The sequence below is a fragment of the Pseudopipra pipra genome, chromosome 14 (assembly GCF_036250125.1).
Source record: "Pseudopipra pipra isolate bDixPip1 chromosome 14, bDixPip1.hap1, whole genome shotgun sequence".
Classification (NCBI taxonomy): Eukaryota; Metazoa; Chordata; class Aves; order Passeriformes; family Pipridae; genus Pseudopipra; species Pseudopipra pipra.
This window is the reverse complement of record NC_087562.1, coordinates 4,621,136-4,647,547: the sequence shown is the minus strand read 5'-3', so window position 1 is coordinate 4,647,547 and position 26,412 is coordinate 4,621,136. Positions and strand designations below refer to the sequence as shown.

Genomic DNA, 26,412 nt, shown 5'->3' with positions numbered 1-26,412 from the left:
GGGACAAAGTATCACCCATATTCAAACCAAACAATATTTTGTTATATAAAATATATTTCAAAATAATGTAAGCTGTTAGAGAAGACTGTAATTTTAGAGGATACTTTGAAAACTAATCATCTTAAGGCAGCTGAATTTCTACTTGATGTTATGACACTGGAGATCTTAAAAACTACAGGAGGGGTGGATAGTAAAGCTGAGGAAGAAGGCAAAGGAATCCTGTCCTGAGAGTCTGCTGTAGAAAGCACCTGTCAGAAAGCTGAAACTGCAGAGCTTTTCATTCCACTGCACGTACAAGGTATTTAAAGATTGCATTTTGCACATGCTGATGAGAGGTTTGAGATGGAGAACCTTTTTGCCACCTCTAGAGATCAAGGACTGACATTGTAATCGTTTTAATTTACAGAACCTCTACCAATTCAAAAGGTAAGATGTCAAGGAGCAATGGGTGCTACTTGCCAATAGGCACTGAACCCCCCCAGGCCTCTGCAGGCAGGAGACCATGGCCATTAAAACAGAAGGCAAAAATTGATTGAAGTTAACTTTATTCCAAAATATGTATAATTTACAGGACTAAATAAGTGCTTCATTTGTGAACAAAACGTTTCAGTACTCGTGAATAACTTACTCGCAGCTTTGTGTAACACTTCAGTTTCCAACAGAGGGAAATATGAAACAGTATTTTGGCACAAGGTTTTCTCTGCATGCAATAATATACTTAAAAGTTTCACAGTTACTAGGACAACATTCCTTCTTTGGGATTGTCACTTGTAAAATAGGTCTAAGAAATGAATGCTTGATTTTGTCTGCTCATTGCAAGTTTACTGGCTTAAACAGCAAGAATTAAACATGAACATCCTTTGGAAACTAAATTTGTCCACTAAATAAAAAAATCCCACTGGTGAAGAAAAGAAAAATATTTTAAGGACATTTCTCAGCCTTGCTGAGATTACCTCACACATGCTCTGGGAAGGACTCACCCATGAGATTTATTACTCATCCATTCAAAATAATCACAAGTTTCAATGAGATCCTAATCAGGTGTTGAATTCTTTAAGCTGTAGAAATATGGCTTTCATATCTAGCTTTATCATAGATGCACTTGCAAGTACCTGTAGATAGAAGTGCTGTCACTCTAGCTCTGCATGCAGGTGCTTGAAGCAGGCATGTAAAGCACTGGCTGTTGTGAAATGCACAGTTTGCATCACCACAGGTCATCTATCATATTGTTGAAGGTTCTGTAAAGCCAGCATATGAAAAAGGATCACAAATAAAGGGACTTCTGTTACTCCACTCGGCAGTTCCTTCAGGAGCTTCACCATCTGTGGGGAAGTGGAGGAGCCACACACACGAACCCAAAGGTTCCCTCACACAAACACAAACATTCCCTCACACAAACTCCAACCCCGACTGCAGAGCTCAGGGCTGGGTTCTGGTCATTGCATAGCAATGGCATTTTAAACAGGAGAATTCAGTCGTGCCCTAAGCAGCAAGTCCTTCCAGCACACCTCAAAAATCACATCAACTCTTAAAAAATAACAAAAGAAACAGAGGATGTGTGTTTGCACCTCGCACTGAAGTTTGCTACCATTGAACATCCTCTTAGTGTTCATAATTACTAAATGCAGCCCCTTCACAGGAGGTCCATTCTACCAGGACACATCATAGCAGCACCTTAAACCAAAAAGGAATGAAAAAAGCTTGCAAGGCCCAGAATGTTACCAACATTTTGGTGTGAATGTATTTGGAACAGTAAATTGTACATTAAGATCATGTTTAAAAAACCAGCACATGTCAGAAATATATTAAAGCAAAGGAAGCTGTACAACCTTAACAACAAAGGCAAGTACATTTGGTTCACCTCTGAGCTGTCATTTCAGGAACATGTTCTTTTGCAAGTTGAGCACCCCAAGTTGATTCAGTATCAGTTCTATTGACTTACCCTACATTTGAAAGGATATTAAAAAAAAAAAATCTCCTAACCCCTTAAGACCCCAATCCTGCCAACACTTACATTTCTACCCAGCCTCTCAAGAAAATCAATCCAGCCCGTGAGCACGTGCCAGCAGGAGCAGGACTGAGAACAGTGGAAGGCATTCTTTGTTCTGCTGCCCCTACCCAACCAAGGTCCGTGTGACAAACAGGGAAATTCAGCCTCTTGTTTTCAACAGAAAAAATGACTCTGTATGAGCCTTGGAATAAAAATCTGTGAGGAGTTAGTTACATACGTTAAGTTACAGACACTGATTGGATTGTTCAAAACTAGATGAGGTCTCACAAGGCTTGGTTTACAGCTATTTACAGCTGCAGGTATATATACATTTTTTTAATGCTTTCATATGCTTTGGAAGTTAAAATTTTCTAGACACAAGCAGCTTTGCATAGCTAAGAATGTGTAGCATTAGCAAACTCTGACTTAAAACTACCAATTTCTCTAGGCCAACACAAAGAGTTTGGGGGGGACTCCCTCCCTACCCCCAGCAGAAAGTATTTAAAAGTGTATTAGCAGAAATAGATGCAAATAAAGCCACAAGTAGAAGAAACATCTACTGTCATACAAACTTTTAGCATTGTGACAAACAAATATGGGAGGCAACAAGACAGATGTTTCATTTTTCAGCTTGTTTGTGCTTATGCTCTCATAGAATGCAAGTCCCAAATTTGCTGTTTCCTTTGTTTGAATCTTTATATACTAAAGAAAAGCTCAAATCAAACTACAAAACTACTAATTCAGTTTTAGAATAGCATTACACAGGCACCCAGATCAAGATCTAGCAATCACAGCATAATGGAAATAAGCAGAAAATGCACAGAGTAAGCACAAGTAACATTAGTATCACTTCCAGATACACAATTGTGCTAAAAGGCTGTGGAGAATCTGATGTTACTTTCTGAAGAGCAGCTCTAATGGCAGCAGAGGATACACAAGAGAGCAAGTAAAGGAGTAAGTCACTGCTGACCAATACTTACAATAAGACAGTGCCTTGAAAACCAAATCAGAGACAAACTGCAGAAAAAGGGAGATAAGTATCATTTTAGTTCTACCAAGAAATAGTTCTGACTGAAGTTTATTTTTAAAATCATGGTGAAAACAGAAAATTAGCCTTTTTCAAGAACTTGTTTAGATGTTAAGGAATGGCAATATTCAGGCACAGTATTTCAGATCAGGTTTCATGATGTTTACTGTGGGATTCACCACACTGTGAAGTCTGGTTGCAGTCTCCACATTGTCACAAAAATACTTAATAAATCCAAACTGAGCGACTTAAGCCAACAACACAGGATCCAGACCCGTTTCTGACTTCTATGAATAATTTATGGAGAACCAATTTTGCGAAGAAAAATGTTAATTTTGGTCAGAATGAGCCACTTCCCTAAGACAGTGCAGACATATTTAATTACCTCTTAGTACTGCACTTTCAGTAAATAATTTCATGTTGTAGTAGTACTGTGTTCACCAAATTAAAGTTCAAACTATTTTAAACCCATAGGATGAATGAAACTATTCTGATGTGCACTTTCTAGTAAAGCACACAAAGCTCATAAATACTTTTAATTACAAAGTACAATAACTGGGTAATGATTACATTGTAAGGTTGTCCACACAAACCTGTGGGTTTTTTTTCTGGAGGTCCCCAATGTTAAGAATTAAGAACTGTGGCAATTATCACTCTAATTTGTAAATGAGTTTCAAGGGAATTTAAATGCCAGCTGGTCTCTCAGATGGCTACAACTCAAACCTCTGCAATTCTGCTCTTCAGCACCTAAGATTCCTTCTCTTGCAGAAAAAAGGACTGACTTTCTACATTCAGAGGTAAAGAAGTTTCTCATTTCTGCCAGTTGAGGAAAATACCCTTTTCCCCAACCAGATTCACAGTAACACCTTCTCTTTCAGGCATTTCTGTGGGAAACACAGAAGTCTGGGTATGGAGAAGTGTTCTCTGGTATTCCATCCAGGGGAAGAAAGGAGAAGGAAAAACATTTTGAAATGTAAAGATGCAACACTGCTAGAAAAAACACAGAATAAATTAACCTAATTTTGTTATCTTATTTCCCAGTTTCAGAGTAAGCAGGTAAATATAAGTAAGCAGGTAAATATAAAACAGTCATATCTTCAGAGGAAACAAAATTACAAGTGATGCCTTCCTTTTTTTAATATATCCCACCAGATCAGAACTCTAGACACTGTGAAACCTGGGGGGAATTTCCCCACAGCAGAATTACTGTGCTCCTGGGGAGCTGAAGATTCCTTTCTGCAGTTTCTTCAGCCAAAGACTGGAAGTGTCTGAACTCCTACCCAGAAATGCTGAAAAATTAAACAGGCAACACAGCTGGGATTTCAGGAGGAAAATGGGAGTTTTAGGGTTAATATAAAGAAATTATTTCCAGTAAAGGTCGAGATGCTCACCATATCATCATGTTAACTATGGCAATTTAAAGAGTGTTAGGAAGAGACAAAAAATAGGAAAAAAGAAGGGTACTGCTCATTTTCAACCAAAACAAGCTGCCTGCAATGGATGAGTAACTTAACTCCCACATCCTTGAGTTGAGAATGTGCAGCACAAAGCATAGGGAGCCCTCAAAACCTAAGGCTTGGACATCCACCTGCTGATGGGCTGCACAGTAAATACACAGCCAGCACTTCTCCTCTGACAATGGAGGAGTAAATGTTACAGGCCCAGGAGTTTGACACAAAGAGGTTTCTCCTTCCTTTAAGGTTACAGAAGCTAAAACCTGTCCAGGACCAAACCAGAGGCCTACATTTCACAGATATTATAGTAAGAGATAAAAATTACTTAAGGCCAAATTCCAACATACATTCACAACTCACGTATTCTCACGCCAATGAAAAATACCACAAACACTGGCAGGAGGGGCAAAATAAACATTAAAAAAAAAAGATTCCAAGAGGTCAGATGTTTCTTGTCTGAAAAATTGGGTTGTGTGAATTTGACTACACTCAGGGAAACTCTAAAAGCTGCAGGAACTGAGGGCTGCGAATCAACGTGCAAAAGCAAGATAGAGCTGTTCTGAAAAGGCCTCTGTGAGCTGATTTCCCAGCTCTGCTGTATGGATTCCAGTTGTTTTTGGAAGCAGGAAGTCCAAAAACAGGAGTCGAGGTGAGTGAGTGTTTTAAGGAATTTAATTTCCCATTTTTAAAGATTTCTGTTAAGGTAAGAGAGGTATAAACCACTGTAACATTTCTCAACTTGTATCGCAATAAAGCTAAGAGAACTTCAGCAAAAACAAATGATTCCAGTCTCTGAGGCACACACATTGTAACATTTGTATCTTACAGACAGAAATAATTTAAGCAAATCCCCCCTGGAGACTCTAAAAGTGTTAGTCCCATTTATCACCTTAGCTAAAAGGACTATATACTAATTTTCCCTAGAACTATGAACTCCAAGTTCTTTTCCTACCCTTCAAAGGGCATCAGTGCCGCTCAGGGAGAGAAAAAAAAAAAAGGTACTGCTTCCTAGATATTTTTAATAATAAATATGTTCAACAATTCGAGAATCTCTATGTGTCTAGTGTGTAGGACAGGTATTTGGGAAGTGCCAGCTTATGCAGGAGAAAGAGCTGTGAAGGCAGAAAGTAAAAGAAGACAATACGGCTTATTATGTTCATGCCGGATTTAAAATACAAGCTACTAAAAAAAGTAAACAGAAGTAGCTTACACTAAAAATAGAATCCTCCCCCATAAGTTCAGGGAAGCATCTCAACTGAACAGGTCAGGGTTTTGGTCCAGCACATGGGAACCCTGCATGTAAGCCAGGAACAGAGAGAGAGAGATAGAGAACAACTTCAAAAAGTTCTTCCATTTAAATGAAAGCAGTAACAGCTTTGTAAAGAAGTTTGAGGAAAAAACATAGGCACCACATAATTTTTAAGGTTCAAATGTACATCAACATGTTACAGCCCCCTCCCTTCCCCCCCATTTATACACACATAGTTTATGTAAAGTTACATATTCAAGAGAGTACCTTCAGCATGAAAAGTCTCTTAGGTCAACTGCTCATGACAACTACATTCAATAATGCAAAGTGGATCACTTGGTAAAGCCATTATCTCCCACCCCAATAACTTAAATTCAAACCACAGGGAACAGTTATATCACGTAGCACTCAGTGGCTGGGCTTGTCAGAGCTCTGGAACAAGGAGCACAGCTCTTCACAGGTCTGTGTTTCCACTGAGCTGAACTGGGACTCCATTGTATTCCAGGCTAAGTCAGCCAGCAGGAAGTCATCCATTGCTGTCTGTGTCTCATTGCTGGTGAGGAATAAACTGCCCAGGTTCTCAAAGCAGCTATCCATAGTCTGTGTCTCAGCACTGCTGAGCTGGACTTTGCTTTCAATATTCTGAGTAGGTGTGGTCTTAGTAGCCACGTACACTTCTGTCTGGGTTTCTGTGTCAGATGAGTCAGTGCTCATGGAGAAACTGGACTGCTTCAGAATGCTTCCTAAAGGCAGGTGGGTAGTACTGTCCAAAAAGAAATTCAGGTCTGTCTGTGTCTGTGTATCAAACATCTCCAAACCTAAGAAGTTAGAATTGCCTCGGCAGTTATAGGATTGAGTGGCACTATCTGAAAATAAGAAATCAGTCTGAGTTTCAATGTCCAGTGACTCCAAAACTGGCTCAGAGTTTAGGGTACCAAGCTCACTCTCTTCAGTCTGAGTTTGGATATTGGATGCTGAAAAGAACTCTTCAATGTCGAAGTCTATCCCTGTGCTCTGTGAGGGACCAGATGGCAGATGTGTGTCAGCATTAGAACTTGTCTCAGACAAAAGGCCACGATTATCCAGTGTCTGGCCAGACATGTTTCCTGAAAAGATGTTTTCCAGATCACTTAGCAGGTCCATTGTCTGGGTTTGATTATCTGTTGTATTTTGAGGTGGAAGTATATTAGTCTGTGTAGTGAAGCTGATCAGGGATTCAGACTTCACCGTGTCCTGATTCAGGCTCTTGCAATTAGTTCTTTGCAGCAAGGTTTGATCTATATTTGCAGGCATTAAATTGTTTTCTGGAAGATCAATGTGAGTAGAAACATTATATGAGGAAGGAACATTGTCAAAGATGTCACTGCACATGACAGCCTGGTCCATCTGAACTCTTCCATCAATACACTCCTGTGTCCTACTGGTTTGAGTCTCTCTAGAAACGCCACAGGTTGGGAAACACCCCTGACTGAAAGCATCAGTCTGAGCAGCTATGGATGAAGTCAGTTTGGAAGCAGGCAGCAGTGTCTGTGTCTGCACACTGATGGGCAAGGAAACCTGGGAGCTGAAGGACAGATCTGTCTGAGAGCAGGAGGACACACAAGAGTTGGGAGTCCAGGCTGCAGCTGGGACAAAGTTCTGTGAAATATAAGATAAGTCAGTCTGTATATTTATGGAAGAAATTTTGTTCTTGTGACAAACAGTGCCCATCTCTTGCCCTGTGTTACTTGGTGTAACCTTATCCAGCTCCACTTGCACACCAGTGCTCACAGGCTCCCGATCACCAGCACTTGTCACTTTTGACACAGGCATACTGTCCTTAAACACAAGGGTCTCTGCCTCCAGGGCTGGAATCAGAATTCCTATAGACTGAGGCAACAAATGAACAGTACTTACAACTGAACCTTGATTATCAACAGCCACTACAGCAGGTTTGACAGAAGGGTCTGTTGCAGACACATAAACAGGCAAGTGAGCCACCTGCATCACTGGGACTTTAACCAAAGCCACCTTGGGCTTGGGCAAAAGCATCTTCGGGGTGCATTTGGGCTGCATTTGGTTTGTGAAGTTAGAGCTGTGGGAGCCTTCCAGAGAGGCCACTGCTTTCACTTCAGAGGACTCCAGTTCCTGAGTGCCAGGAGCATTACTGTGGGTACTGATGAACGCTTCGTTTGCTTTCTCTGCCAGCTGCTGAGTATGTGCAGAGGTTTCCATTTTCCTTTTCTTGCTGGGAGGATCCCTGTGAACACGAGATCAATAATTTATACTTCTTTCAAGCACAGAACATCTGCCTTCCATTCTTTTCCATCACTGCACTGAAAATACAAACTGAAGTTACAGATGAGGGTGGATATGAGAAGACAATCATAAAGTTCAGTTTTGTTAAATGTCATTCCTCATTCATTTAAAAAAAAGAAAAAAGGCTACCTTTTTTATGGAGACCTATTTCTAAATGGAGGAGGAGGTTTAGATGGTTTCTTGCCTCTTGCACATTAAGCACTCTGATTTGAAGATGTTTAACGTGTTACTTTGATGCTAACTCAGACTGAGGATTGAAGGCACAGGGCTCTTAAAATCAGTGTACAGGTAAAGGTCTAGAAACTGGACAGACAATTAGCACTCCTTCACTCAAAACTTAATTTAGCAGCAGCTGAACCTCCAAGAAAGACAGTCTAGGCCTCAGAAAGCAGAGTGCCCTTTATGAAATATATGCACACGTTAAAACAACTGTGAAACTAAATATACAAAAATAGGTGGTAAAAAAAGAATCCACTAATAATTGCAAAGACAACTAAACTATAAAAGACAGTAACCTGAACTGCATTCCACACCTCAGTGACCAGCTATAAACATCTACAAATCATCTCTACTCTCAAGGAACTGTAAAAGCAGATGCAACAAGAGCCATCAGCACTCACGCCAGGCAGTGCAGTGTCATCAGTGCTTTTTGTTTTATACACAGGGAAACCTGATCTTACTGATCAGACAAATCCCCACTGCCTTCAACAGAACACAAACTCCTAAAAGCCCCAGAACAAAGAAACTGCAAACTGCTCCCCAGCTAAGCCAACGTGAGCCATTTTCAATGTAACCAACAGGAAGGAGACAAAAAGGCAGCACATGGGAGACACAGCACTGGGGGATGAATGTGACCATTACTGAACTGCTTCACTTTTACCTGTGTTCTGCAGGGATTTCATGGCCAGTTCTGTAAATGTGAGACAGCAGTGCTGTTCTGCTGGCATAGGGGCACCCACAAGTACACTGGAAAGTCTTGCCACAGACCTCTATATGCCGTTTCAAATACCATTCTGTGCCATAGGAGTTACTACATTTATCACATTTGTGCTTCTTTTCGGCATGCATTTTCATAAAGTGCTAGAACACACAAGGGAAAGCAAACATTAGCTGCAGTGAAGATAAAAAAAAAGAAAATCATGTTTAGGGGAGACATAAATATTTGCAATTTTTTAGTTGTTAAGTAGCACTGAAGAGCAGCGATTTTCTTTCAAGTCTTACTACTAATAAGTTACAAGTTTAAAGAAAACTACAGAAAGAATTAAAAGTTGGCAAATCTGCTTGTGCTAGATGTATCTTAAACCACAGAAAAATATTTAACTGTCTTAAAGCCACTGAAAGCTTCCTATGGAAAAAGATTAATAAATCTACAGATCAATCTTGCTACAGAGCACAGTAAGTCTATGTAGCAACATGTGCACACTCCTGAAGATCTACAACTGAGCAAATAATCTCAAGTCATACAGGTCAACACCAGAGCAAACACCAAGATTTTTCCTTTTCATTTATGGCACAAAGTGCCAGCCACTCCAATCCTACAGTCTCCCCAGTTCATTGCTGGTAAGCACCAGCAGCACCAGCTCTTTGTGCTCACTCACTCAGAAAACAAGTCTTACATGTTTTCTTAAACAGGTAACTGATAAACAAATGCATTTGGATAATAAAGCAGAGAGAAACTCTCCCTTCTCGACCACTTGAAAAAGCAGTTAAAAGCATCAGCCACATTTTAGACCTTTATTGGTTGCTACTGTGATTCCTCCCCCCCCCCCCCTTTGATCTTTCTCCATCTAATTTGTGGAGAGGGGCTGTATTCCAGTTCAGCAGAACATACTGGCATCTGCCTGATCAAAAGGTTCAAGTCCTCTAATATCAACATGCAAACATGCAAATTCATTAACCACATGCACATTGGAGTTTCTGCCTACAGTTCTTTAACTTCTGCAGATATGCTGAGAAGCTTTGATGATATCTGAGTGCAAAAGCAGAGTAGAGACAGTCAGGACTAAACCAGTGTGAAAATATTTCAGGAAACAGGAATACCTGTTTTACAAGAGAAAATTGGGAAAATGGTCTGTTTGGTCCTCTAGGGCAGCCTTCAATAGGACAGCAGTAGAATTTCTGTGAAGTTTTCAACCCCTTCCTTATTGGTGCATTAAGTTTTCCATCCTGAAAAAGAACCAGGTGAGAAGTTGACGATTCTACGGGTTTGCATTTTAAAGACTATATTCAGAATACACATCAACTCTGGCTGAGTTCACACACCTCAATGAGTTGAAGGCACTTTCCTAAGCTATTTGAAAGTTCACATGGAGCTTTTCCCCCGTGGATGCCACTTTGCAAATATCCCATCAAAAGTACCAAGTGCAATTACAACAAGCTTTATGGAGCAGTGGTACTGTACTACTCACTTTTACCAGGATACTCACTGCTCCAAGCTAATTAAATCCACATTTTGTATTTTTTTTGATCCAAAAAAAGTTTTCTTTACAGATAATACACTAGACTGCTGATTCCATGGGTTTTACTTGTTAGTACTTGAGGCTCCACTGTGTAACACAACACTTCTGTGATGCTGGAATTCTGTTGCTACTACTCAGAGTTTACATGTAATGAAATGAAAAATGCCAAGTATGCTCTGCCATTTAATTTACATCATAAACCAAATCTCACACCTATGAAACAACTGGTATGCAAACTCTGAACCTCCAAACACTAAGGGACCACTCCACCTGGACTTTCCATGAGATCTGTCTCACTGACCCTCACAGGCACACAACAGAAGAAAGCAACATAACTTGCTCAGAGGACCTCAAAAATACATATAAACAGGATACATTAGTGGGATTGTCCAGACTGTTCAACCACAGAGAACCTCTTGCTACTGAGGACACAGCTGTGGAAACCAGACAAGGTGTGTACCTCTAGACATATCCTATCTGAAAGAGTCTCAGGGGAAGCATCAGGTATCTGTGTCTAAGCAAAAAATTAAAAGTGAACTATTAAAAATCTGATGCTCAGAGTAGCTGTGAGTCTCCTCACATCTCAAGACTGAACAGGAGGCCAACCAAATGCCCAGAGCCAGTTACAGTAGTCCATGATGGCATCCCCAAGATGATTATTCAGGGAAGAATCTACCAGACCATGCCCTGTTTGAACTCTGCACCTGATTTCCCTTAGCAGGAGGACAGTGGCAGTGAGCACAGGCAGTGCAAGGTCACTCCCCAAACCCCTCCTTGGGCAGATCTGCAGCTTTGTTGTGTTTACACAGGGTACACCGAACTTGGAGAACCCACAGAACACAACAGTCCTCCCATGGGAAGCAAACCAAGGCTGTAGCTCAGCTGCCAGGACACAAAGGGGGTCACTGCTCACCCCCTCATCAGAGTTAATCAGAACCCAACAACTCTGTCCTGAGCTCCTCGTGCCTTGCCTTGGTGGTCGTCTCATTTCCTTCCCGAAAGCTGAGGAGGGGGATATTTCAAACATTATTTTGTTTTCCCTCAAATCACCTCTCAAGCCAAGGCACTCTGTGTAAAATGTAATCCCTTCAAGCAGTATTTCAGTTATGTTTCCACACACCCAGCATTGCTACCTGCTGACACTGCTGCACGTTCATTTTTGTTAGTGACAGACCATACTCAAAGAAGCGACGTTTAGAGCCTCTCAACCAAAATAATCAGCTGCCATTTCATCATGAAAACGTGGAATAAGCCTCTAGAAAGGGAGTTTTCATGTAACATTTTAACCATGTAACATTTTAACCTTCTAAGCATCTTTATGTACAGCAGTTTTCCCCATGGACAGCCCATTCATAAACAGGCCTGTTTTATCTCTGCTGAATCATCACTGTGATTGTTGTTGTACCTCCTACAGCCACTGCCCAAAACAGGAACATGACTCAAACAAATCTAGTTGTTCCAGCCCCAATTATACTTTTTAACCCTGAGTTTACCCAGAAACATTTTGATTCGAAGTCAGTCTTGAAGTCTTGAGGAGAAAAAAAGAAGATTTGCTTTTAAGTCAAAGCTATGTTTGGCCTCTCCCACTGCAGATGAAATCAATACACTAAGTGGCAATTGGAGTTAACTTATTCCTAAGTAAAAAGTTATTAAGTGTGTTATATTTAATGCCACAACCCAACAAATGACAAGCCAATATGGGAAACGTGCAGGCACTGAACAGGTAAACCACAATCAGGTTATTTAAAACTACTGAAATATCAAGGTATAGAATGACAAGTGTTTAAAAGCTTTATAAACATCAGTGAGATGGTTTTTAAACAGCTGGAACACAGACTTTGGTGGCATAGACCACAACGAAGTTGTGGTGGCAAGTTGAGAGATACTCTACATATATAAGAAACCCTATATGGACAGTAATCTTGTTTTTGCCTCTTCCAAATCCTCCTGATGATTAATCTTGCACCTTCTCAAACCCCACCTGGCCAGTCATATTTCAGACATTCTCACAAGTCCCTTCCTTGCATATCTGATTTTATGTTCCACATTTCTACAATATCCACTCACCACAATTACCAGCAGATACATGTTCAATTAACTCCTCCCAGTGCAGGCACTTGCACTGTAAGGAATGCTGACATGGCTTGTGGCAACACCACAAAAAATGGGAATTAACAATCCTGGCCACCGACTTAGCCAAGGGGAACTCAGTAACATCTTGCCTTCCTGCCACAGCAAGGCTTACTCCAAAGGATGCATTTAAAGTCATGTTGCAGTGGCCTGTAACCAACTATTTAAAACATATTTTTTTGCAGCAGAAGCTCCTGCATTTCTTTACTAAATAGGACATGGAGAGAAGCGCATTTATTTTTATTATAAAAACTATTGTGGCAGTGCAGCAGTGGGTAACCTACCCCAAGGCTATGCTACTCTTTCCAGTGCACCACTGACTACAGCCTTCCTGCTATCCCAGGAATCCACAGAATCCTTACCTTCACATGAACTCTTCCAGCTTCATTTAAACTACACAGAAGTCTTCCCCTTCTCCCCATAAGATAGTATAGACAAAAGACCAACAAATTAAAATGAAAAATTCAGGTCTAAGATATTGAGTCATTTTATACCCAGTGCTCTCATTTTTTATTATTGGCTTAATTAAGTGGAGGAACCAGAAAACAGAAACTTATATATCAACAATTCATCATATCTTCTTTGTTAGGCCAAACAAGCCAAATTCTTCTAATTCCCCTTTGTCAGACACACTTGCCATTCATCATCCTTAGTAGTTCTTTTCTACAGCTCTTCTGGGTTCATTTTGACATATTTAAATCAGATTTTTACTCTACAGCCCTGACAGAGAACATCCTTCTGCGATATTTTAGGACTGCCCTTCTCACAGCAGCATTACCCCAAATGCTCATCCTTGTATGACCAAATTGCTTTTGCCAGTGTTCCCCATCAAAAGTTAGTCCTGGTGTGTAACAGAAATAATCAAATTGTTTGTTATCACCTCACAAGACTATAACCTTGTACTGCTGCACTTGACTCTGTTTTTACAGGGTAATGTTACCTACCATAAATGTCCTTCCTCTGCCATGGCAATCCCTCATGGGTTTTGGTGTCAAAAAAGTCCTACTGGTGCTGCTTTTAATCATGAAAATTAACCAAGTCAGCCTCCCTTCTCCTCAGCAGTACCACCTTCTCTCCTTCCCCAAGAGCTTCTTAGCCTCTCATTTGCAAAGTTGCCTCTTCACTAATTTCATGTCTCACTAACAAATGCAATCTCCTGAATTCTTTTTGTCTGGGGAATCAGTTCTCTCTTAAAAGGAAATACCAACACTAAAATATTTAGCCTCCCTTAAGCCTCAACAACATTTTTACTCTTAATTATGATGCCCTCGGAACAAGTCAAGAAGTTCCTGTGAATCTGCATCCATCCACGTTTCAGTATTTATTCCAAGCTACCCCAAGATCCAGTAATTAGGTGTTTGAAGCAGGCTATAATTCCACAAGGCACAGGAGCTGGTTAACAGAGGCTGGGTGAGAAAGCAGCATCTCCTCACCCGTCATACCCTGGGTTATGTAACCCACCAGCTGCACTGCACTCCCAGAGCATCAGCTCACAACCAAAATGCCTCTGCTGACCTCAGAGAACACTTTCAACTCCTGCTGTACCTCCCCTCACACCAGCACGTGAGATCTAACACACAACCCACACTAGAAGTTGTCAGTGCATGTCAGCAAACGAAATGAAAACATCCCAGAGATAGCAGACAGCCAGTGCACCGAACACTGCTCCCTTTTGTTCATCACCAACGAGCACGTGGAACCCACACTTGACTCTTGAATTAACCATTTCACACAACAAAGGTGTTCATTGTGTGGCTGCTGAAGCTGCACTCTCAGAACGCAGTTTTCCAGGAATAGGATTTGTCCTGGCATGTTTGGCACTATGATTTTGGGAAGAGCAAGGATATCTTTCTGGAAGGGCCACACTCAGATGTGTGCCTGATGAACTGTGGCTCTCCTCCCCCACCAGCACATGCTGTGTTTTCTCAGCAGTACTATGGAAATGAGGGCCTGTTTCCAAAATGGCATCCATCTGTTTGGGTTTTTTTTCTGACTCAGCTATTTTTAAAAAAAAAAACAACAAACAAAAACTCCACCTAAGAGCTCTCGGCGCTGGGATGAAGGCGGATTGACAGCTGATAAGGGTAGGAAATGCTGCCTGTTTGCACAGCACCTCACAAGTGGTGCTGTAAAGTCTTACTGCAGAAGGATAAGGGATAAGCAAGTGAAACAACAGAAGCTGAGCCCCAAAGAACTTTTGACTGCCTGGGGTACGTTTATAAAAATGCTTAAAATTCGTTATTTTCTGTAAGTAATTTTAGAGGAATCCTCAGCATGACTGGTCAGCCTGTGCACACACACACACCTGCAGGGGCCTTTCCCACGGGGAGATTTAAACAAGAGACAAGGAGAAACACTTTGTTATTCCCGTTTGGAATCATAGAATGGTTTGGTTTGGAACAGACCTCAAAGCCCATCTCATTCCACCCCAGCCATGGGCAGGGACACCTTCCACTGGCCCAGGTTGCTCCAAGCCCCGTCCAACCTGGCCTTGGACACTTCCAGGGATGGGGATGCCACAGCTTCTCTGGGCAACCTGTGCCAGGGCCTCACCACCCTCACAGGGAAGAATTTTTTCCTGATATTTAATCTAAAGCTACTCTCTTTAAGTTTGAACCCGCTCCCCTCGTCCTGTCACTCCACGCTCCTGTAAACAGTCGTGCCCCATCTTTCCTCTAAGTTCCCTCCAGGTACTGGAAGGCCCAATTAGGTCAGCACAAAACCTCCTGTTTTCCAGGCTGAACAATCTCAGTTCTCTCAGATTCTCTCCAGAGAATCCCAATTCTCCTCAGGGTGGGGAATCACACCCCCCCCGAGTCTCACTGCGAACCAAACCCCGGCACAGCCACCGCCGCAGCCGCCCCCCGGACCCGCACCCGGGCCGGCCGCAGGCCCTGGGGCCGCCCCCGGCGCTGAGGGAGCCCCGCAGCCAGGCCGAGGGGCGGCCCCGCGGGGCCGAGCGGGCGGGGGCGGCGGGGCCGGCGCGGCCTCCCGGCGGTACCTGCAGCGGGTGCGCCTTGCTGAGGTGCATGTTGAGGGCCGGACTGTTGGGCAGCACCTTCCCGCAGCCGGGCACGGTGCACAGGATGTTGGTCCGCACTTGGGACAGCTCGGTGACCGAGGGCCGCACCAGCTCGGCGGCGGGCGGCCCGTCCCGCCCGGGCGCGGGGGGCCGCCCCAAGCCCCCGCCACGCCGCCCGGCCGCCGCCGCCGCCATGTTGCTGTCACTGCTCGGCCCCCCGCGCCCCTTCCGGGGCCCGCGGCCAATCGGCGCCGCCGATGGCGAATATTCATGAGGCACGTGTCGCGGCCCCGCCCCCCGCTCGCAGCGCCACCTAGCGGCGGCCGCTGGCAATGCGAGGGGGACCCGAGGGAAAAACAGCCCGAGCTGCGGACCGGGAACACCGGGAGACACACGGGAAACGGAGACACACACGGGAAACAGGGAAACACACACATGGAAAACAGGGAGACACGTGGAAAAACGCGCGTGCGGCCCTCGGAACGGAGGGGCTGCGAGTATTGGGTTGCGCCGGGAAGCGGAGGGGCAGGCACCGATCTCCTCTCTGGCGAATGTCCTGGAGTTGTGTCAGGGGAGGTTTTGGTGGGTATTAGAGAAACGTTCTTCCCCAGAGGGTGGTCGGGCACTGAAAAGGCTCTCCAGGGTAATGGGCACAGCACCAAGGCTGACAGAGTTCAAGGAGAGCTTGGACAATGCTCTGAGGCACATGGTGGGATTCTTGGGGCTGTCCTGTGCAGGGCCAGGAGTTGGACTTGGATCCTTGTGGGTCCCCCTCCCAGTCAGAGTATTCTGTGATTCACTGATGTTGGAACCAATGACACAACACTGTGGCTTTTCCCCTATAATTTGTCAAGTTAAAGGACAATATATGCACCATTTATTGGGGAAGGGTTATGCCATACACAGGGCTCCCAGGCTGTGTGTCCATCCCCCAGCCCCTGGCCCCACAGCTGCATGTGGTTCTGCTGCTTGGCATTATCACAGAACAGAGGTCATCTAGTCCAACCCCAACCTTCCAACTTATTGGAAGAGACCAGCTGGAGCCAGGAAGACAAGTTTGGTCTCCACATTCCCCCCTTGCTCTTTACCTTCTTCATGGGGACACTTGCTCAGCAAGAAGGAACCCAGGAGTTGCAGATGTGTTTTCTGACAAATTAATAAATACACACCTAGTTGCCTGGAAGTGCTGCACAGTTCCTGTAATATCCCTGCTTACAGGAAGTTAGAGATGAAACATAGCTCTGAAAATCAGAGATACCAATGTTTTGGTTGTTATAAAGGGGATGGAGCCTGCCTTTCCCAGAAACAAGAGGCAAGCACAGGCAGTAGGCCAGGCACTCACAGTGTTTTAGAGCATTTGGGACCTTTACCTTTATGGTAAATCATTGTCATCTCAGGCATTTAAGTTATTTGGGAGAGAGCATTAGGAAGAACAAGTAGCAGAGAGTGAAATGCACACTGGAATCTTAATGGACCTGAATCCTGGAAGGCTCTGTGAGGGTGAGTGAGATGTGTAAGAGCCAACTCAATGTCCATCACACAAAACCTGGAATTCTTTCAGAATCCTAACATGAAGGATTTTGTCAAACTAAGACTTAAATCAGGTGGAATTCCTAAAAACCATATCAGTAGCAGATAGTCCTAAACTAACCTCTTTTAAAGTGTGAGTTATAGAGAAAAAACCAAACCAAACATCAGTATATGATAAGTCGTATTTCTAAGTCAGGCCAAACAAACTGTTATGAGAAGACTTAATTTACATGTTTATTTACAGTTTGAAAACAAAACCATGCCCATGCAACCTCTCAAAATAAGGCTGCCTCTGAGCACTGAGGTATCCAAAGTGAATTGGAAATCCCACATTACACAAAGCACACACAAAACTGCCCAGGTAACAGAATTAAAGAGAAAACACTTGTACTCAAGAACTGAATCCTGGGATCAAATCCATCTAAAAAAACCAATGCAGCAACTATCTATACATTCCCAGTGTTTCCCAACTCCAAAGAACTCCAATGCAAAGCTGTTTGCATTAGTGACTGTTGCCATCTTGATCCTGCAATCCTTGTCCCCAAGCACAGAAAAGTGGCAACGTGCAAGGGTTTCAGAAGGATCAACTATTAATTTGAATAGTCTAAAGAAAATATTGCCTGTTTCATTGTACTCCTCCAAGATAAAGTTTCATAAGACATTAATACCAAAGACAGATTTTTCCTTCTTAAGTATTTGTTATTTGCTGTTGCCCTTGTTGACCTTGAGAAGGTCTTTGAGTTAATATCCCCTGAAGCTGGATGGAAGCTTCTTACTGGAATCTATATTCCAAGAGTCCCTTCTTCCCCATGCCCTGTAATGGTCTTTGAACACAAACTTCACCTATTTAGATAAAAACTTGCCTGAGCTGCAGGCAGGGAGTGCCACCCATCTGAAGTGGAGCCACAATAAGAAGGGCCACCAACAATGTCAGAGTCACCTGCAGCTCTGACAGCAAACTGAGCAGCTACAGCTCTGTCACTGCACCTTCACTGAGCTTTAACCTCACAAATACTCTTAAAAATACAGTTAAGAGCAGTCATTACATTTAAATTTAGAATAACCACGATCTCTGTTTAAACTTTGCAATGGACTTTTTTTATTAGTCAAGGAAAGGGCTGATTTCTGTTAAAGACAACTGTGGGGAGAATAATTCAAAGAAGCCATAAGTTAGAAAAAAATTTAAGGTATTACCAAAGAATAAGTTGTTTTCTTAAAGGCTGTTTTAAAGTTTATGATGATTTAGATTAATAGCAGTAAAAAACAAATTACATTTAAGGGCTTACAAAACTGTCTGGAAATAAACCTTTTTTCTCTCTTATTCTAAAATAATTCCTAGCTTTCTGTGTTATACATGTGAGGAGTGGTGAAAGTGGTGCATCAGCCATACCTGGAGAGAGAGACACAAATAATTACAGCTGTACTCAACCATTATTTACCTTTCACAAGTGTTACAAAACTAAACCACAAAACTAAAACCACAGCTTGAGTATCCACATACAAACTAGTAATTTTAAGATATAGTTAGATATAAGTTTTTGAAGTGGTAATGCTTTTGTTCTACTACACTCCTATCTGTTTCTAAACAACTTATGAGGTTTCTCCCTTATGCAGGATATTTAAATTCAAAAAAATTTTAAACAGCATTTTCCCTCCATTTTATAGAGTTGGAACACTCACCTGCTGGTGCCAAGGATTTCAGTGATTCTAAAAGATGTGGACTGGAAAACTTGACCAGACATCTGAAGGGTTCTTTTTTATCCAAAACATTCATTTCAGGACTACTTTTAAACATTGTCTCAAGCTGTTAAACACAAAATTTAACCAAGGAGTATAAGCAATGAGTACATTTCCTTCATATGTTATTATTTAAAGGTTTAAATGTGATATGCAATAAGGCTGTTTCTCATTTGTAATGAAGGTGATTGCAGCTGGAGCAATGTTGTAATAAAATCAGAGGGTGCCACCACGTGGCAGTTTTCTGCTGAGGGGAAGAGGCAGCTTGTTCAGTAATATTGTAAAACATTAAATATCTCTTAAAATTGTCCATATGTCTGATCATCAGCTAAAAGCTGTGCATCACTCAAGTGAATTATGGTGTTATATAGAGAATTAGCTTTGCATGTGCTTTAAATAACCCTCACTGCTCCTGCTCCAACACACTGCTGGCCCAAGTCTACATTTTTTACAAAAACAAGTCAAAAGCATAGTATTTCTTCAATTTGAAATTTAGCTTAACTACCACTACATGAAAAAAAAAAAACAAATTGGTTGCTTTTATTACCTTATATTGTGCAAATTGGAGTATTGGTTGGGGACCACTACCAAAAGCTTCCTGGTTCAGTCTCTGGATTCTTTCTTTCTCACTTTTGTTTTCATGAATTATCCTTAAATCCACTGCAGGGCAAAAGAGGAGGGAAGAGAAAACAGAAAGACAACTTTGGCAGCTGCTGCAATACTGTTCTTTTGATCAGATTATTCCAGTGAAAATTTGAAAATAATAATTTTAACAAACTCATCACCATCTTTGTTTGATAAGGTAGTTGTTTCTATCACTTAACATTTTCAGTGCTTACCAAGAGAAAAACACAAGCTAATGTGAGATACTGGGCATTGAACAAGGAATGGATAATGTAGTGGGAATGTAACATATGTAAAACTTCCTGTTATGAATCTCATTTCCCAAGCCAGCACTAATGACATTTCAAATATACATACCACTTTCTGGTTCTACAGTCCTTCCTTGTGGAGGTTTTGGACAATAAGTTTGGAAGTTCTAAATGGAGAGAGAAAAAAAATATTTTAGTTCACTTCCACTTTTAGAAGCTGTAGCTGAAAAGAACTTTAGAGATTTCTTTTTACTTCTCATTCTCAAAGTGAGTATTCTTCCAATATTTGACCAGTACTAGAAGTCAAAAAGCCAACATAATTTTGAGGAAAAAAATGCCTGTCCTGTGATATTTGTTAACACTTCCCTATTTAAAAGTTTTACATGGACAAGCAGACTAAGTACCCATTTTAACAGCCTTCAACTTATGGCTCTCAGAAGCCTTGGGAATGGTGCTAAAAAATCCTAGAACTGAATTGCTCAGGTAATTTTTAGCCTGAGTTTAGCCATCAGGAATAAGAAATAATAAAGAGTAGGTGGGATACCAAGTGATCACATCCCCATTGTAATTTTACCTTCAAGAAAGGCTGTCCACCTCAGTAGTTCAATATTATTTTAACTTGATGGTCTCTTGGAAAAGGTGAATTTTCCCCCCTTCTAAGGGGTGAGAACTAGGCCTGAAACAAAAAGCAAGACTTATCTTAGGATTTACTTGTGAAGTGGCTCACCTGGCTATATCTCTTAAACACAATATCTTTAAGGGAGTTTAAACAATGACTTCGAAGCTCCATTTCACGGATCTCATGGTAATTGGAAGCAACAATCAGGGCCTTTGAATAAAAATTGAAATTGTTTTAACATCATTCTTAATCACCACTGTGCTTATAACATGTCAAAAATATAGTATTTCTAGACGATGTGATGTTTTTGTTTCAAGCAACTGCCCTTTAATCTGCAGGATTTTCATATCTAAAAAAAATGTTGCATAGACTGTTATTAAGCTCAGGTTAATATTTAAAAGCATTCACAGGATTAACAAGATAAACCCCATAGCCTTATCAGATGAAAAATAAACAAACAGAATAATAAAATATTTAAATTACTACTGCAGAAGTTTGCTAAATAGAGAAAAAAAAAGGACTACCAACACTGATCACAAGTTAACAGAAAAGGTGTTTTAAAACTAATGAAGAGCATTCCCTGATAAGCTCAGGTGTTTAGTTCTTCAGCTTAACCCTGGTGATGTAATATTCTTCAACTTCTATGAGACAATTTAATCAAACACTGCCTTACACTTTGCTAAGGAATTAGAACAATTTAGGAGCAGTAAAAAACATAGTGAACTGAATTTATTCATGATGCACCGATCCAAAGATTTGGCTTTTGCCCCATTTTTATCACGAGGGAGAAAAACAAAAAAGAAGTAATTTAGTAAATTCTGTTAAGTGAGGAATCTGTCCCCATCCTCTTGACAGCTAACACAATCCCAGCTGCCCATGGCTGTGGTGAGGTCAGGGGCTGAGCAGCTTTACTGTGTACCTGGCACAGCAGAGGCAAGTTGCTCTTGAGCACCGAGGCCGAGATGAAGACATAGGGAGTCTGGGAATGGTACACGACGTAGCTGGGCTTGTACTGGTTGGGTTGTCTGTAGGGGGTTCCCCAGGCAACCCTAATCCAGATGGCATTATCCTCATATTCCCTGAAGGTGATGGTGACCTGAGAGAAAAAGAAAAGCTTGGATTTACCAACATGTTTCGGTGGCCATAAAGATTTTCTTCTCTCTTAACCCCAAATATCATTTAGTACACCTCTGCTTGAATAAGAAACAAAACCAAGTGTGGTCAGGGCTGGATTTGAATCAAATTTCCACTGAAAAACAGTAACCTCAGAAACTGGGATAAAAAGAAGCATCATCTTTTGAACTCTAATATTACTTTTCTTCCTGTCAATATATATTTTCTTGTGAAGGGTGAAAATAAAACCAGCTTATTACAAAAACCTTGATTTCTCCTTTGGGAAAATAACAACACACAAAGATGTCTGTTTAGATGGAGGGTTAGTGGCAATAACTCCAATATGTCCATTTTTGGAGAAACTAAACTGTTGCTCAGTCTGTGATTTTAGAGCCCAGTATAATATTTATCACTGCTCAAGAATACACAATCAAAAGTCTGAAGATTCCCTTTCCTATTCTCGTAGATATGCTCCTTGTTTACTTCTTTTTATCTTGACTCAATCTGGGTGACTTTGGAGTGGAAAAACTTCCTTTAAAAACAAACAAACCAAACAACAACTCACTTTTTGACTGAGGCACAACTAGGGCATCAACTGTTGAAACTGCTGGGCCAACAATACTTCTCGAGGGTTTTGAGAAACTTTCTTTTTGAAAAACAGAAATATTGCAAGCTTTTCTTATAAGAGAGTGAGGTGAACTGCAGGTGATTGGCCTGATTTGTGTTTGTTGTCAGTGGGAATGCACTGGGTGGCAGGGAGTGGCACAGGGAATTAGCCAGAGGCATTTTCTATTACCTTGCCTAAATGAAACCTGTGAACTAAAGGAAGAAAAGGCTTCTGCAAATTGCTTAGTAAAAAAGTGAAATGAGAGTATTCCCTTCCAATTTTGTCCTTAGCATGCTCATTTGTGCAGTCTAGAAACTGCTTCTTGCTGTTAACAGTGTTTTTTTCAGTCATTTTGTACAGAAATTCCAGAGCCAAGTTCTTGCAGCCATCACAAAATGCCATTTCAAAACCACAACTAAAAGGAAATGAATACAATGTTGTTACTAATCTAAATTATAACTGAACTCTTTTGTCCTGCTTAATGGCTACTTCAAACTCCCTCTATGCTGCTTGATAAGATTTTTATTCTGTGTTGTTACTGAGTAACAGGCAAAGAAATATCAACTTACTGAGGCAACCTGTGCTCTCAAATACAGCAAAGATTTGATGAGAAGACACCACCATGCTGCTTTCCTTGAAGTCAGGCCCATTTTAAGACAAACTCCCATTTTATTTCCCTCCAGCATAATTGTGAAGTTGCTAGAACAGACAGGCAATACATTTTTCCTATTTCACATGCAGTTCCTACCATTCCCAAATGAATAATTCCACTTAATTTTCGACACAAACTGTGAGGAAAGGTTATGAAAACAACCTGGTGACACCAGAGCTGTGTAACAAAACTTAGAATGGATTTATTCTTACATTTTTCAAGGCTGACTGAAGTCTCCTTTTAAATTTCTTTTTGAAATCTGTTAAGTCAAAATATTCCAATTCTTCTCCTGTTACATGAGGAAAAAAGTCAACCCAGAAGTAAGAATTGTCTGTAAAAGAACTAGTTCAGAGATGGTTTTAGTTTTGCTGAAAGAAAATGAAGCAGAAAAAGCTGAAGTTGCATAACCTTATACAAAATGGGGGTTAAGTCTGACCTTCATTATTGCTATATAGAGAAAAAGTTAATATTTAATTAGTAGTCACTAATTTCTAATAATTAGAAGTTAACAGAAAGTATTCTAAAAACATTTAAGATATCTCCATTGAAAAATCCATACTAGACTGCAGTAAAATGTTCAAAATATCTCTACAGAAGAAATCCATACGAGACTATATTTATATTTAAAATGTAGGATATGAGGCAGCACAGCACTAAGTTGCTGAGAACTGTGGGAAGGAAGGAAAGGAAGCAAGGAAAGAGATTTTACCTGTTTTTCTCATCTGGTAAACACTCCACATTCTTTTGTTTTGGTAGATGTGGTTGTCTAAGAAAGACAGGAATTGCTCAATAACATAATGTATTGTCAAAAAGTAATTGGAGGAACAAAGAATTTTACAATACTCTTACAGGCAGGTTACTTTCAAAAAGATTACTTCTGATAATGCAATATAATTTATTCAGCATTCTTAAATTACCATTCACAGCAAACATAAAACAGTTTTTTTATTAAAAGAGATGGGAAGTTCTTTTGTAACTCAGTGAGCAGCCAACAAAGGGCATCCCTGAGGGTCAATGTTTAAGGAAGGGTTTCACCCAAAGTGACCAAACTCAAATGTAAGATGTGTAGAATGTTAAAAGAAACCCTGAGATTTAAACTATTATATAATCAAGCTGTGAATCAATACTGGAGTGAAGAGTTCCAGCTGGATATTTGCTGATAGTTTTGCTTTTGTCATTTCCTGCTGGGGCATGGAATTACTGGCTTTAGGGTCTGTGCATAGTAGAGATAAACCTGTATCTCTGCATTTATAACTGGGTGCTGGATGTGGGTTACAACAGTTTACATCTATTGAGACCTCAGAAGAAGCAAAAATGCTTTTGTTGATTTTGAGCTTTTTTTAAACAAGGTCACCTCCAATAAGATTCATTTAAAATGTGATCTGCTTACACCAAGTGCATCTGTACTGCCCCCCAGTAATCACTACTTAATTAAGGGCATTATCAAGTTACTAAAAAAAAAAAAAAGGTATTTTAATTATTTTTTTACTTACAAATTATGTCTAGAACAGCTGCTTGCTTTATGTCTGCAGAATTTTCCTAGAAAGAACAACAGTGCATGGTGAACTGCAGGTCCAGAATGCTCAATCCCACTGCTTAGCATGTGAAAACTCTCAGTATTGGTAGTTTAAATTACATTGCACTGGAACCCCCAGCTCTTACACTCTCCTCAAAGACTCCACACCTGGTCCCAGGCTGCACACAACAGAGTTTTGAGAAATCAATAATGAAAACTCTTTCAGCAAGGTTAAAGTGTTCCTCTGCAGAAGCAGCCAGAACATGGTGTGATGTACAAGCAATTAAAGAAATAATTAACGGGCATTTGTGACATAATGCAACACTGACTAGTATTTCACTGAATTTTAACATACTTGGTTTCTCCTTATCTAAGCTTTACAGCGTGAAAAGATTTTTAAGAAACTTTGTGACACAACTTGTTACAGATACAAATGTTTCAGAAACAAATGCTATTTTAAAATATGACATTTGCTATCTCAGGAGAATAACTTAATGGCTTCTTTCCTTTAGTTTAATCTACACTCCAGGTAATTAACCTTTGAGGATGAAATTCAAAGGGAAGAACACAAAAAGCTACAGAATTCAAGAGATATCAGTAATAACTGTATCTGAGTTATGATATTATATATAAAGACTCCTGGTATATATAAAGATTCTTGGGGCACCAAAATCAGAGTTAGATCATATAATTTTTTTTTTGCTTATAGTACACTGCATGGAAGTAATTCTAGCCAAGGAAATTTTCCAAACAAATCTGAAAAGTCTAAAAGATATAAACTACTGCTGTCATTACCCATACGAATTAGATTTAAATCAGGCCTGTGCAACGAGCCTTTATTTTACAATTTAGAAACACACCCATTTTTTAAACATGCAACATACTGAGCTTTTATCTAACTTGTGTAATTCAGAGCTCAAAACATGTATTTTCATACTTAGAATGGGGCAGTTCTACACTTCTATAAACCAGACAAAACTGATGATATTACCAGTTCAGGTTTGCATTTTACAGACTACAAACTGCCATTTGATGCTGTTTTAGGGCCAAAGATTAATTTTTTTCACTGGTGCTTCAATATGCATCCTGTCTGTCACTGACAGTCCCCAAAGGAGAGGATTTACCTCACAGAGTTGAACAACTTCTTGAGAAATGTTATCCTTTATCTGATGGAAGTTGACAGTCTGCAGCTGTGCCTCAGAGAGAAAGTCCCACTTCTGCAGCATCATCTTGATTTCATCCCGTGGGATTTTTAGCACAGTCCTGCGGATATACTCAGCCACAGTTTCATCCATGATGGAGCCACCTGGAAAAGCTGAAAGGTCAAGGAAGTTAAGACCAAGGCACGGGCAGGCTCAGGGGATTCGCTCCCTTTGAAGGTGCTCAAAGCTGCACCTCGGCAACACGTTGGTGTCAGTCCTAAACGTGGCACTACCAGAGACTTAGACCCCAACAACAGCGAGTTAAAACCCTTCTGCAATAACCTTCATAGAATCACTGAAGCATAGAATATTCTGAGATGGAAAGGACCCACAAAGCTCACCGAGTCCAACTTGTACCAAGTGCCCGAGAGCGTTGTCCAAGCTCCCCTTGAGCTCTGTCAGGGTTGGTGCTGTGCCCACTGCCCTGGGGAGCCTGTTCAGCGCCCGACACCCTCTGGGGGAAGAACCTTTCCTTATATCCAGCCTAAACTTCTCGTGACACAGCTCCAGCCATTCCCTCGGGTCTGTCACTGGTCCCCACAGGGCAGAGATCAGTGCCTGCCCCTCCTCTGCCCCTCACGAGGAAGCTGCAAACCGCGATGAGTTCCCCCCTCTGAGCAAACCAAGTGCCCTCACTCCCGCCCTCAGAAGTTCCCCTCCCTGCCCGAGGCCTGGTGCGAGTCGAGGGAGGGGGCGTTGGGTCTTACCCAGGGCTGTTCCTGCCTGTCCGGTCCGATAAGTGCCCTCAGACAGCGGGCAGGGGCGCGCAGAGGGTCCCGGGACGAGCGGAGCAGCGGAACCGAGCGGCCCAACGCGGCCGCCCCTCAGCGCTCCCGCCCTGCCGGTCCGGGCCCCGCCGCGCGCCGCCCGCCTTTCGAACCGGCCAATCAGACCCCGCGCCGGGCCCCGGCCGTCCAATCACAGCGCCTCCCGCC

General features: G+C 41.5%; 2 protein-coding genes across 2 annotated transcripts; both read right to left on the bottom strand.

Annotated features, from left to right (window-relative positions):
- Positions 1 to 528: 528 nt before the first annotated feature.
- ATMIN (ATM interactor) lies at positions 529 to 15,836 on the bottom strand. The gene is made up of 4 exons (XM_064670941.1): positions 15,609 to 15,836; positions 10,059 to 10,184; positions 8,899 to 9,098; positions 529 to 7,959 (listed from the first exon to the last, which is right to left on the bottom strand). Exons 1-4 carry the CDS (start codon positions 15,822 to 15,824, stop codon positions 6,129 to 6,131), a joined length of 2,373 nt encoding a protein of 790 aa, XP_064527011.1. The 5' UTR covers positions 15,825 to 15,836; the 3' UTR covers positions 529 to 6,128.
- Positions 15,837 to 18,234: 2,398 nt separating this feature from the next.
- CENPN (centromere protein N) lies at positions 18,235 to 26,342 on the bottom strand. Its single transcript, XM_064670932.1, has 11 exons — positions 26,185 to 26,342; positions 25,400 to 25,590; positions 24,253 to 24,298; positions 23,469 to 23,525; positions 22,972 to 23,048; positions 21,307 to 21,483; positions 20,496 to 20,597; positions 19,878 to 19,935; positions 19,444 to 19,556; positions 18,840 to 18,963; positions 18,235 to 18,549 (listed from the first exon to the last, which is right to left on the bottom strand). Exons 2-11 carry the CDS (start codon positions 25,568 to 25,570, stop codon positions 18,434 to 18,436), a joined length of 1,041 nt encoding a protein of 346 aa, XP_064527002.1. The 5' UTR covers positions 25,571 to 25,590; positions 26,185 to 26,342; the 3' UTR covers positions 18,235 to 18,433.
- Positions 26,343 to 26,412: the final 70 nt, after the last annotated feature.

Excerpts from the sequence above, each read along its gene's own strand:
- ATMIN (XM_064670941.1), bottom strand. The coding sequence starts at position 15,824 with ATGGCGGCGGCGGCGGCCGGGCGGCGTGGCGGGGGCTTGGGGCGGCCC. Across the intron at positions 9,099-10,058 it reads AATTTTCTCTTGTAAAACAG|CACTTTATGAAAATGCATGC; the intron begins GTATTCCTGTTT and ends TGTGTGTTCTAG. Across the intron at positions 7,960-8,898 it reads GAAATCCCTGCAGAACACAG|GGATCCTCCCAGCAAGAAAA; the intron begins GTAAAAGTGAAG and ends TCGTGTTCACAG.
- CENPN (XM_064670932.1), bottom strand. The coding sequence starts at position 25,570 with ATGGATGAAACTGTGGCTGAGTATATCCGCAGGACTGTGCTAAAAATC. Across the intron at positions 24,299-25,399 it reads AAGTTGTTCAACTCTGTGAG|GAAAATTCTGCAGACATAAA; the intron begins GTAAATCCTCTC and ends TGTTCTTTCTAG. Across the intron at positions 23,526-24,252 it reads AGCTGTTCTAGACATAATTT|ACAACCACATCTACCAAAAC; the intron begins GTAAGTAAAAAA and ends TGTCTTTCTTAG.